General features: G+C 42.6%; 1 protein-coding gene across 2 annotated transcripts in view; it reads left to right on the top strand.

The window, feature by feature from the left end:
* SGMS1 (sphingomyelin synthase 1) overlaps window positions 1-13,690 on the top strand; it is a 286,000-nt gene that overhangs the window by 234,731 nt on the left and 37,579 nt on the right. For both annotated transcript variants that reach the window (XM_028511456.2, XM_036026947.1), the window contains one exon: window positions 11,181-12,033. In XM_028511456.2, the coding sequence (XP_028367257.1) occupies window positions 11,411-12,033 (623 nt within the window). In that variant the 5' untranslated portion in view covers window positions 11,181-11,410. The remainder of the gene's footprint in view (window positions 1-11,180; window positions 12,034-13,690) is intronic.

The raw sequence follows: 13,690 nt of genomic DNA, 5'->3' as shown, positions 1-13,690 counted from the left end.
TGCCTCAGGAGGTCGGCTGTTTTTCCCTGGAGCAAGGATGGGCCTTATCTGTAGTTTCTGAAACAAAAGCTTTAACATACACATTATTTGCTAGACTCATAACTTTTTACCTGAAGCTGTCACAGGTGTGCACAGGTAACCAGGTTCTTAGTGATCGAGGACAAAGAATTGAACCGAACACACAAAGTTTATAGCATAAAGAAAGGGGGAAGATTTATTAAGTGATAGTACACTCCACAGGACACGGGAGTGGGCCAGCTCTGAGCAGAGAAAAAGAGGCATGTGGGCTGGGGGATTCTATTCTTATAGGGCAGAAGCCCCCTTGCTCATCTTTGGCGGGCTTTTCCTGCGCAGGTACAAGGAGTTGGATTTCAAAGCTACTGCGCATGTGTGGTTTCCTATGATTTTCTTGATTGGCTACTGGAGAAGGGAGTCCCACGATGTTATTTCATTATAATGATATTATAATGAATCGGGTAGCGCGCAGGCGCATTCTATGATTCAGAGTTATCCCAGTAAACAGGAACAACCTGTCTTAGGGGGTCTTTGTCATGTATAGAGGTTTTCTACCTCAGCCCTGCGGGGGCCTCTGGAGCTTCCTTCCTGACTATCTCCTGCCTCAAAGCTAAAGTTTTCAAAGTCTTGAGTCCCCTATCACTTGTAGGCAAAGACTGAAAGGTAAAGGTGATGAAATAGGCTGGATGGTAGAAGGCCTTGGTGCTAAGCCAGGGAGTCTGAATATTGTCCAGAGAGCTTTGGGAGCAACCACAGGTCTTACGCATCAAGTGAGGAGATCATATTATTTACAAAACGTCCCATCTGATAATGGTATGGAGGTAGATTGCAGTTGAGCCACACAGGAGGCAGAAACGTAAGCAGAAGCAAATGGGGACAGGAAAAGGGGAGGAGATTTGAGAGCGCTTTCAAGGAGGAATCTCCAGGAGTTAGTGGCCAATTAGCTATAGTGGATGATGGAGCAAAAGAGTCACAACATGGCAGTCCCATGGGCCAGATTCAGTTTGCATGGTTTTTTGTCTGTTTTGCATTAAAACACTCAAATTTAAATTGCACTGGGTGTGGCTTGCCTTGTTCTGTTTGCTTCATCCTCCCAATTCCCTGTTCTTTGTGACCCAGTTGGACTTCACTTGCCTGCTCCCTAAAGGCGTCTGAAGTTGAGAGCCTGGTAAAGTGACTTCCCTAGACACCCGTTTTTATCACGCCTGCTTATCCTGGGGGTATGTGGAGAGACGGGGAGGAGGCAGGAACCAGGGATGGTGGGGCGGTGACCGCATGTCTTTCCTCTGATGTTGGCCCTGCCACCATCTTCCCCAGCCTCCAGCCTCCACACACACTCCCTTCTCCAGTCTCTTAACTGACCACTATTGAAATTTCTGCAAAAAAGAGAGGAAAAGAGGAATGAGCTGGACTTTGTCTCCCGTAGAACAGCTTCTGTAATTATGCATGTACTCAATGCCATCTTAGATTTCTAAACCTTATTACAGCCCTCAGGAATGCAGAAGTGGTTTTACTTTACAGATGAGTAAACTAAGTCAGTTTAAGTAAGCCAGGCTACCAGTATACCTTAGAATACTGCATTGAAGTTTCTTAAAAACCAAGGGAGGATAGCAAAGTGTGGCCTCATTTTCTTCTTTAAGCCATTTGACTTTTTTATTGTCCCGGATATACTTGTAAGATAGATTCAGAGGTACACACTGTCTTTTTATTCCAGCTGAACAAACATAAAGCAAAAGGATTTTAGTTCTTATTTTGAAAGAGCAGACTGGGAAGGAAGGAAAAGAACGGAATAGAATGTCAGGGAGATAGAGATCCTTTTCCCAGGCCTCCGAAGGCAGATGAGATCACCACTGTGCGCATCAGCTGGACTTGAAAGCCTGTGATTTTAGAAACTGATTATGCCCTAACATTCTTGAGTGCTGCTCGAGTGAGTCTGTGTCCAAGGCCTACAGATAAACTAGATGAATATTAAAACAGCCCTGCTGTTTTCAGAGTTAAGTGAGGCCTTTAATCTATTGAGTTGGGAATAGCTCATTTTCAGAGTTTTGGTAATTGGGGTCTAAGACTGAGCCCCCCAGGGGAAAGCTGTACTGAGAGTTGTCGTTGGAGCTATCCAGACTTTTCCTTATTGTAATGTCAACAAGGCAGAGTTTTCAAATGGTCTTTTACATTTGGCAGTAGAGTGAGTAGATGGATATTGAAGAAAATGTAGGTGATAGAACAGTTGTGATTCTGATGGTTCGTTGTTGTTTTCTTGAATGATAAGAAATATCTGAGACTGGAACTTCTTTATGCACTTAGGTTCAAGTTTCAGCTTTACTTTTGTTGGCAACTTGGCTCATCTCCCAGGACTTTTATGTTTGGGAGTATGAGGATTTGGGAACCTAATTATACATAGAGGGCAAAGGTTCCACTTATTTAGAGAAATCTGCAAGTCCATTTCATATTTTTAAAGAAAGCTAATATAAGAAGCATCTACTTTTAATTTTACATCGCAGCCTACATGTCTAAAAACACAGAATCTGCTTAAAAGAAAACACTTCACTGAACACAAGTAACACGCATGTGTCAAGGAATTACTGATAGAAAATACTGAAAAAATAAACCATGAAATTATTTTATAATTTTATCACCAAAGTAACAGAAATTGATATGCATACCTTCTAGCTTTTTTCCTATGGATATTTATAATACATGTGTGTTTACAAAAATAGTATCATTCTCTTTTGCAATCTCTGCCCAGTCGCTGGTGGAGGCTTAATATCCAGTTATGTAATTATGTATTTAATCAATTCCCACAGTAGAACTTTTAGACTGTTCCTAATTTTTTGCCATAATAAATGAGTCTTTGAATTTTCTGGTTACTAAATATTTACATTCCATTACAGAGTGACTCAAATGGAGGCTTGGAGTATGGGAAACAGAATTAGCTAGTCTTGCTGATGGTAGGACTCTCCATGAAATAGAGGGAGCAGCTCTGCATTTCATGCTGTCAGAGAACAACCACGGTGATGAGTTATAGCACAGAGTTCATGTGGCTGGTTTCTTGTCCATATGTCGTATCTACTAATTTTGTCAGCAATCAAATCATCTCTTTCTCTGGAGCACCGAGGGGTGCTACATCGGAATTTGTCATTTTGAGAGGGAGACTATTAGGAAAGTCCAGGGCAACTGCTGAGAAGGAGTACATTTCAGATAGCGTGAAATCTAAGTATCAAATATCATTGAATAAACAAGGGTGGAGGAGATAGAAAGATGTTGTCACACGAGGCTTTTCAACAGCCCAAAGTCTAACAGCCCAAAGTGTACCGAAAGGCAAATATGTACACTTCAGCATGCCCTTCTTTCTTGTGTCTAAGCAAAATAGGTCAGCATATACTTACTTCAAGGATCTGTTTCATAATGCTGATTTTATTTGCTAACCAGGCTTAGTCTGTGGAATTGTGAATGCTGCACGTGATAGCGACTTAAAAATAAAAGGTGATTTAAAGGTTAAGGCATCGAAAGTAATCTAAAATTTCCCCAACTGGAGACTGCAATAAATAAGTAGGTCCTTCAGCTGAGGCTGTGTGGTTGTTATTCTAGCTGTCTTGTTGTTCTTCATGCAAATATAGTTTTATGAATTCTGCCTATTTAAAGTACCTCTTTAAATGTGAAATAACAACAAAAAATCTATAGCTGATTAAATTTGGAGAAAAGCATCCAGGAACTATCTAAATTGAATTAGAGAAGAATTGAAAACCTTCCTTATGAGTATTTCAATGGGCTACGTTGCCCTAAAAGATGTGTTAGGATATATTTCTGACTCTTGTGCAAATTCTAGTAGATATAAAGACCTTTCTGTGGACTTGAAGCATTTACAGAAAAGCAGTTCATCTGTTTCATAATAAAATAGTATCACCTCTTAACTTGCATGGTTCTTTAACAAGGTACCCACATGTAGTTTCCCATTACAAGTCTGAGCAAAATATTACATGCTCGCCAGATTTTGATCTTGATTAAGTTTGTAAGGTAGTAGAGTAAAATACTGTATATGCCCATGTTACTTTTGCTGTTGTTTTTAGAGATTTGATGCCTGAAGCAGAGGGTTTAGTTGACTCTATGCTTATAAAGTTCATTATGCGTGCACTACTTCCTTCTTCCATTTGCCATTGTCAGCATTTAGAAATATCCGGAACTTCCCTGTAGTTTCTTAACTGCCATGCCAGTTTTGTTTGTTCCGTCTTGGGTCCATCATGCCTTAAAAAAAAATAGTAAAAATTCAATTCTTATTCAATTCTTAATTTCATGGCACCCCTGTTAACAGTTCATCGAATTGTCAAAGAAGAATAAATTATCATTTAACAATTTCTTTCATTTTTATGTATTTCTTCATGTTTTCCAAAGCACTATAAGGTCTGTATAAACTCTTACTACTAGAATGAGCAGAAGGACTAAATTACTCCATCATAGTGGAACAGGGTGCAGCCAAGAGGGGGGACCCCAAATAGGGATTTGGAATGGGGCCTAGAACTTAGGGTGTCCAGGAAATATTAGGATGTCCTCACCCTCACCCCCACCCCCACAGGTATGAGTTGGGGGAAGGGACACATGGAGCAAGGCCATTGAGAGCTGTTTTGCATAGCAACAGCTTTGCAGCTACCCTCTGGTGTAATCATTTAACATATCTCTAACCTTTAACTGGTTGCAAAGATATGTTAAATACCTGTGGCCATGCTCTGAGCCGGGGGAATGGAAGTAACTTCCCCACCAAGATGTAACTGGGGGGCAGGTCCCCTGAGTTACAGTGCCTGCGTGGGAGCTTGGAGAAGATTGGCTCCATGGCATGGGGCCACGCCTGCCCAGACTCATGATGGCAGCCCAGTAAAGCTGGAAGGATTTGAGAGTGCTGGCAGGGGTAGCCAATTGTGGGAGGACTCAGAAATGAGACTGCAGAGGAAGATTGGCGTGGGGATTTAAACACAGATGCGGCAACCATTGGAGAGAACCATGCAGCTGTGGGCATATGAGAGAACTACTCATTCTTTAGCAGAGTGGGGACTCCCACGGCCATTGTGCAGAGAGAACCATGCGGTTTTGGCTAAGTGGGGACTCCCAGAGCCCTGGGAAGGAGAACCACTCAGCTTTGTCAGAGTGGGGATCCCCGCAACTTTAGAAAGGGGAACCACCACCCAGCTTTAGCAGAGATCCTGGTGACACAGCTGATGGTGTTGGGAACTGAGGGAGGCCTACCAGCCGAGATGGATTACTGGGAAGAACTGGGGGCTGCCTGAGCCACAGACTTCTATTTCTTTTCCTGAGACATGGTATCCCAGACTGGGCAAAGGGGAAAGGAAGGACTGTGTGTGTTTGTGGGTGTTTTAAGGGACTTTGGGATTTTGATGAAGACATTAGGTCACTACTTTAAGTTTGTATAGCATTAAATAAACATTTCCTTTCCTTTTCACGAATCTCTGGCATTGAGAGATGTCTTTCCTATAAGGTGGTAGACATAAGGAACCTGAGGGGTTCCTTTCGGGTAATAGTATATCACTCTCGGCCCCCCTTGGTCCCCTTGTTGTTCTGCAACAATAGGAAACTGAGGCCCCGGGGTTGGAGTTTAAGTTAATGACAGAGCAGGCTTCAGAATGCAGGTTTATTGAGCGATTACCCCGTGGCTGGTTGTAATGTGTATTTCATGCTATTCTAATTCTTGAAAACTGGTATTCAGTATATATTTCATGTTAGTTTCTTGTTTACACATGTTTTCTTTCTAGACAATGCTAGATAGCAAAATAATATACTAGATTATTTTTGAATAAGGATGAAAGAATATATATTAATGATTTGTTTAATGATTTTGCTTGGTTAATGTTTATTTTCTCATTACAAGGATAATTGCTTTAAGTTATTTTTCTGTTTTTAGAGATCTGGCTTTGATAATTAAATAGTATGTAGTGTGTCATGGCGTATTATCTGATGGCTTTAAGAACATTAAAAACTGAAATAATCTATTTTAAGAGTTGGAGCCAAATCATATTTGGCAAATTTATATTTTACTTAGTTTAGACCTGATAGAAAAACCCTGGTGCCTTAGAATCTGTAGTGAATATGCTGGTGTTCCTGCCCTTTATCGTTTTGAATGCCATACATGGTTGGGTTTTTTTTTTTTTTTTTTTGTAATCAAAGAAATACAATTTTAATAGAACAGCAGGTAACCCTTGCTTACCCTTTTTTAAAATTTAATTTTTATTGTATTTTCTCCATTACCATTTACACTCCTTATACCCTCTCCCCCCAGCAATTGCCACACTGATGTCCATGAGTCCTTTTTCCTTTTTGCTCAGTCCCTCCACCCACTAGCTTCCTCACCAGCTGTCATCTTGCTCTCCATACTTTTATTTAAAATTAAAACTTGTTAGACTGTCCTGTGTTTGTGCCCAAATCTGCGAGGCTATTGGATATTTGCAGTGGGAGAGCCCTGGTGAGCATTTGGGGTTTCTGTCTAGCCCCAGGACCAGCTTTTTGCTATGTATGAGATTTTAGGCAAATCACAGTCTCGCTGGACTTTAGTTGTCTTAGGTCTAAAAGTTCCAGATGAGCGAGAGCTCTGGCACCTTTTCTGTTTCTCAAATTCTGTAATATTTTATGATAAAGATTTTATGTACAGTTACTACTTTTATTATTTCCTCTCAATTCTGAGAAATATGTCTAATGATTTGAGTTGTGTGAGATTTCTTAACATCTTCCCAGTTATGGATTCTGGGTGGCTTTTTCAGATGGTGGTAGTAGTAGCTGTTTTCTGAGCCTAGCCTAATGTAGAGTCTTCTGGGTCTGGATGTGAAACACTTTGCCTTTCCTCTTTCATAAATGCCCAAGTATATTCTGAATTGAGTGTGTGAGTCCAGGGGAGAGTCACTTTCTCACCTCTCCATCTCCGGCTGGGCTCTGGGGTCTCTTAAGTCCGCACCTTTTAGCAGTGGCCTTTGAGGTGCTGTGAAGCTGTCCAACAGTTTATTTCTGTAAGAATGAGCTTTTTCCCTTTTGTACCATTAGAACATCAGCTGCAGGAGAACAGCATGTATGTCTTTATTTGCTAGCTCCAAAGCCTGCTTGAAAAATAAAGGATTGTTTTCTCATGAAATTTGGAGGGCTGTTTTTACTCATGTATCGTAATGATTGGGCTTTTAAAAATGCCATTTGGATGGGATTTTTCAGCAAATATTTATGACATGTCACTATGACCCAGTTGAGCGTTAGAAAAGAAGCAGAACATCAGGAAAAGAACAAGACATATTTCTTTGAGTGATTAGTATCTTTTATTCCTTTTCCATGACTGCTGTGCCATAGCAGTAGCAGTCCCCGTGAGGCAAGGTATGTAGCTGGTCATCCCATTTCCCAGAGGAACTGAGACTAGGAGACGTTCAAGGACCTTGTCAGGAAGCAGAGTAGCTGAGTTGGGTCTCAACTGCAGGCTCCATAACTCACACGGCTGGTGCTCTTTCTACCACACCATGCACACGGGACAGTTGAATGATACTGTGTGTCGCAGATTGTGGTGATGTGGGAAACCAGGGAGGGGAGAGGCTGGTGGAGTGGGGTGGTCTGGAAAGGCTTTGCAGAGAAGGACCTTAAAGACTAAGGAACAGCCCAGACTGGTTGAAGAAGGGGAGCAAATGGGGAATTCCACCATGAGGGGAAGCACCGGGACTCTCTTCAGGAGTAAACAATTTTGTTGTCCTAGTTATTACTGGGAGCCTTTTACTTCTCTTGCTTGTCTTTTAAGAGTTCCTCTGGCTATCAAAGACTGCCTGATGGACTTGCCTTTGCAAGATTAGTGTTCCTTCGTTTGGATGGAGGCCGCAATGCCAGGGGACAAGGGGGAGAGAGAGTGTGTGTGTGTGCTTGTGTGCGTGTGTGCACGTGTGTAAGATGGCTTAGATTGTTTCATGCCTCTTGATTTTCTTTTCTGTTTTAAAGATTATTATGCCTTAAGAGGAGATTATTCTCCTCTGTTTCCCCATCAGAGAGAAGTGAAATAACACCTTGGCATTGGTCTGGTTGTTGTGGTTTGGAGGGAGTTTCCCCTCCCGGGAGACTTCCTGCATTGGACAAAGGGAACAGTGAAGAACCTACATGAAAAGCCCATGCTCATTTTCTTGGGCCTCACATTCCAAGAAGTTTTCTTGAGAGTTTTTTCACTTCAAGATGTTGAGGGTTCCTTTGGCTGTTACCCTAACTCTACTGAGGAGTATGTGGGGAGAAGCCTAGAGTCAGATGCCGGGACTCCCCTTTGGTGTTTCTGTCTTCTCGGCATGCTGGGCAGTGCTAGTGATGACCACAGCTCCTCGGCAGCAGTTCCGAAGTGGTCGGAGATTCTCGTAGGCTCTATATTTCTCTCCAGAGAATGCCCACCTGATTCTTCTCGACTGTGCAGATTGTTTTAAAGCAGGGCGTTTTCTGCAGCTTTATTTTCCATTAAACCCCAGGGCACATTTCTTGAGTTATTGGGCTGATACTGATTGAGCACATTCTGAGCCCTGGGAATGAAACTTGGATGCTCCAGACTGAACCCTTCCACAGCCACTCATAGGCACCTGCAGGTGTCTAGACAGCCACTTGCCCACAAGGGAGTGTCACAGGAAAGGCGCACAGCGCTGTGGACGCTCAGAAGAGAGAATGCCACACCCTTTGGCAAGGTCTGGAATATCTTTTAAGTTTACTGCCATTTGACTGGTTGGCATTTGGAATGGGAGATTGGGAGCGAGCACACTGTCCGTCGTTACTCCACAGTCAGATTTGGGGGTTCAGTAGAGACGAGTTTGGACTTTGAAATCAGGAGACTTGAGTTCAGGTACCACATAGGGAGCTAATAGGAGGTACTGGGGAGAAAAGGGTGCGGGGGCCCGGAGAGCCTTATTGAAGTCATTTTGAGAAATCCGGGGAAAGAGTTCCATTCCTGGATGATTTCCTGGAGCATGAAGCTGCTGACGGGCACTGCTGTCATCAGGGAGATCTGAGCATGCGGCTCCCAGGCTGGTTGGGATTTTTTTTTTAAAGCATGGAGCATTTTATCAGATTATTATTCCACAAAACACATTTAGGGAAATTCTGCCATCAGTAATTTCTAGCTCTTAAATCTGCAAATCTGTGCAAGTGTTTTTGCCGTTAATACAACATCCATCATCTGAGGGGAAAAACAAGTTAGCCCTCTGTTGGGCAGGGCATTTTCACAGTGAGGCGTAGCAGGCAGTAAGCATCGCAGATGATAAAAAATTTAAGAAAGGGAAAAAGGGATGTGGGCACCACAGAACCCTGTTAGTGCTGAGTTATGCATCCTCAACTTCCACATTTGGTTTTTTATGCACCAACAACAACTATGTCAAGGAGACATTCGATTCTACTCATTTTACAGATGAATGAGCCAGAGCTCCCCTAAGGGGTGTGCGTGGGACATGCTGAGAGTCAAAGTGAGGTCTGTCTTTGGCTAGAGGCCACGGTACATTCCCAACCAAGTTTTGTGATAGCGCTAAGTAATTATTTTTAACTTTCTGTCTGTGGGGGCCGGAAACAGTGGTTTTTCTTCTCACCTTCTCAGTTCTTCCAAGCAAGGCTAATGATCACATTAACAGGAGAAAATGAAGTTTTTACTACACGTGCATGGGGAATTCACATTGGCATAAAAACTCCCAAGACAGGCGACATGAGGCAGATAAGACATTTTGGACAGAGGAGAAAAGTGTGGGCGAGGTGTCCTAGATTTCAGAAGTGAGAGTTACGGGTGCCAATCCTTGAGGAAGAGGGTAACACACAGGGCAGGTGAGTCCTGGGCAACTCAGAAGCGATGGGACACAGGGGCCACCGGGCTAACAGAGCCCGGGAACCTTTCTAATTATCACACTTAATTCAAGTGAGACGAAGGTGAGCCTGCCAGGACTTCATTCCCGAAGCAGCTTTCTCTGTATGAATCTCTTGAGCAGAGGGTCAAAGGTTCATTCTAAGTCTTGTTTCTTAATAAACAGCCTAAAAGCAATAACTGGAGGGGAAAAAAGCAACTTCAGGGTAAAAAAATTCTTTAGTTGCTTTACTTGCTTTTAATTTTAAACGACTGTTACAAAAGTAAGACATGCTTATTAGAGAAAAATGGGTGAGAGCAAAGCAGACAACACCCCAAGGCCTGTCATCAAGTTTAATTTTGGTCAATATGTGACGTGTGTATTTGCTGGTTGTTTTATGCAGTGTTATGTTCATTAAACATCGTTGTGTTTAAATAAGAGCAGATGTATTATTTATATTTAAATGTATATTTACACTTACATACACTTATAAAATTTTCAGTCCTCCTTTTTGAATCTCTCCTAATTCACATCTGTGAATTGGTTATTGCCACGTAATAGTACATTGAACTTTAGGACATAAAAACTTACAGCTCTTCGGTGCAGCTTCTTCTTGACCCTGGGCAAGTTCCTTGACCTTCCTGGAACTGAGTTTCCAAATTTATAAATGAGGGAGTTGAATCAGGTCATTGACTTTAGAACCATGGGATTCCACGAAATGCTCTGTGAGCTGGGGTAGAGGGGTCCAGTGGGAGAGCCGGGGAAACCCTGGCCCACGGGAAAACTCTACCTGCGTTCTAGCCTAAGCAGCTGCATCTGTAATTCTTTTTATAGATTTGGGGGTGCAAGCACATTTTGGAAAGGGATTCTTTTTTTTATTTTTCTTTGAAAGAATATAAAATTGTTGGATGAAATTATCTTGAAGCTAAACATTTCTATGGCATCTATTAAGTTGCTGTGTTATGTATCTTTTAAAACGTCCTTCACTGGGTAGGATGGTAGATTATGCACACTTGCCGTGTCCTTTCAGGTTGTCCCAGGAAGCACAAAAGATTCACTGACCTGTGCTGCACAGTGTCCAAAGCAGTGTTGAATTTTTTTCTTAGAAAATACACCATTGAGGAGGCTGGAAAACATTTCCCCTCTAACTTTATCCATCGTCGGGTCCCTGCAATGCTCTTTCAGGGAAGACTAGCCGGGGAATCGGTGGCTCCTCTAACTAATACATATTTGAAAACTGGACTTAATCAATAACTGGTTTTCCATTTTCCTTACGCATATTAAGGTTTTGCATTTGAGGGAATTGATCTGGAAGTCCCAGTATCTTGACTTTTTCTCTTGTCTCCACAGAAGGAAGAACCTTGTTGAAAAATGAGCTAAATGAAGGCTCGGACACTCAAGAACCCTAGACAACTGCCTGAGGTGTTTGAAAACCGCCCCGACCCTCTGGCCACCCCAGTCTCTGTCATGAGGCCTGACAGGATGAGCACGCCGCGGAGGGCCCGAGTCCTGCTCTGTAGGCACGGTGACTGCTGACCCGCCGAGAGCAAGCTGGGGACCGCTTGCTGTCTGCCAGCACAATGAAGGAGGTGGTTTACTGGTCACCCAAGCAGGTGGCAGACTGGCTGCTGGAGAATGCCATGCCAGAATACTGCGAGCCTCTGGAGCACTTCACAGGCCGGGACTTGATCACCCTAACCCTGGAGGATTTCACAAAACCCCCCTTGTGCCGAGTGTCCTCCGACAACGGTCAGCGGCTCTTGGACATGATAGAGACCCTGAAAATGGAGCACCACATGGAAGAACACAAGAACGGCCATGCCAACGGGCACCTGAGCATTGGCACAGGCGCCCCCGCACCTGACGGCAGCTTCAGCATCAAGGTCAAACCCAACGGGATGCCAAACGGGTATAGGAAGGAGATGATAAAGATCCCCATGCCAGAACTAGAACGCTCCCAGTACCCCATGGAGTGGGGCAAGACTTTTCTGGCCTTTCTTTACGCACTTTCCTGTTTTGTTCTCACCACAGTGATGATTTCGGTCGTCCATGAACGCGTACCTCCTAAGGAGAAGCAGCCTCCACTCCCGGACACATTTTTTGACCATTTTAACCGGGTGCAGTGGGCCTTTTCTATTTGCGAAATTAATGGCATGATCCTCGTAGGACTCTGGTTAATTCAGTGGCTGCTCTTAAAATACAAGTAAGTAAAGCAGAAGCTCTCAGATTCAATGACTGCAGAGTTTGCACTGCAGATGTTTAACACACATTATTTGGAAATGCAGTTTACGAAGCAGTGGAATCAAAGCATATTACTCCCCCACTTTTTTTAAAACCACATAACCAACTAAAGCTCTGGCAGCTTTAAGAAAATGCCATGTTTATTGCCTGTTTCACACAAGATTGGTACGGAATGGTGAACAGGATTGTGAGAGATGCTGTTCTTCTGTTTTCACTTCATGAGAAACCCTCAGACACCTTCAGAGAGTGGAACCACAGATCCACTGTCCACTGTTGGTGGGGTTAACCCGTCTACAAACCCTTGACAGTTGGCCTAAGTACCTTGAATGGCTCTATAGTTTTCCCAAGCAGAGTCAGACATCTGGAACCTTAGCAACACACATTTCAGGAGGTTTCAAGCATAGAGCTCAGAGCAGCTATTCCAGAGTGGCTCAGGCTGTTGGGAAAACAGTACCCTCAGGGAGCGACTTTGTTTAGGCAGGTGCAGTGCAGATGAACCTCGTGGCTTTTCACCATCTAGAATGTGTGGCCACTAAAGCAGTATGTGGCTACTCCATCCACATTTTTCAGGGTTTTTAGTAGGTGCCTTCTTTCAGCTTCCGGTGAATCTAAAGTGGCTTTCATATCCCTAGCTCTAAACTCAACATATATCCCCTCAGGCAAGCTGTTTGCTTGCGTTGCATAGCGAGCGCACACCGGTGTGCCTCATCATCACTGTCTGATTTTCCTGTTGCTGGAACTTCTTTACAGCTTCCATGCTTGCGAGTTGGAAACTGGTTTGTTAAGGCACTGAGCTTCTCTGTAGTGACTTTTTCTTAACCCACAGTATGGTTCATTATTGCAGAAATCATCTCAAATCTGGAAAAGAAAATGTAGAGAGTTTATGCAGAACTTGGACAGAAATGATGGGTATTTCCCTGGTATTCCACTAAGGACTGTTTTTTCACCTTATCGATCACATATCTGCACAGGGAAATAAAAGCAATTCCTGACTCTGCCAGAACTCTCTCTCTTAATTTGTGTAAAGGAAGTTGTGTAAGGGGCCAATGTTTACTTTCCGGCTGGCTTGGCAATCCTAGACTTTTAACTGAATTTGAAATAGAAATGATGATCTGGCCTGCATTTGATTTGTTGGAAGACCTTTTGGGTTTGCTTTAGTTTTATGAGGCTAAATAGATAGCAATAAGCTTTAGAATGTGAGATGCTTCGAATTTATTAATTACATTCTTTTGGCTGCCAAACTTTAGTTTCTGTTTTTAACTTTTAAACTTTTAACTTCTAAACTTCTTTTTCTCTAAAAGCACATTAGAAAAAAATGCCAGTATTTTCTTCTCCAAAGAGTCAAAGTCAACTAACTTATATATTCTCAGTTTTTCCTGATGTTTGTTGTTTTGTTTACAGGAATTTCTCTTCTGTTTTTTTCAGCATAATTTTTCCATGCAGGCAAATAATTTATTGACCCAGAATATAACTTTGGTTAAGTTAAACCACGTATGAGTCCAAATCTTTCACAACCCTGTGACTTAAATAATTTATTCTTGTTCTGAAGAAGTGTCCTAACAATAGGGCTAATTTCTTTACAATATATTACTGTTTATATTTTTCTCAGTAGGGACTTT

The sequence above is a fragment of the Phyllostomus discolor genome, chromosome 5, assembly GCF_004126475.2.
Source record: "Phyllostomus discolor isolate MPI-MPIP mPhyDis1 chromosome 5, mPhyDis1.pri.v3, whole genome shotgun sequence".
Taxonomy (NCBI): Eukaryota; Metazoa; Chordata; class Mammalia; order Chiroptera; family Phyllostomidae; genus Phyllostomus; species Phyllostomus discolor.
The sequence above is the reverse complement of the archived record's forward strand: the minus strand, read 5'-3'. Positions and strand labels throughout refer to the sequence as shown.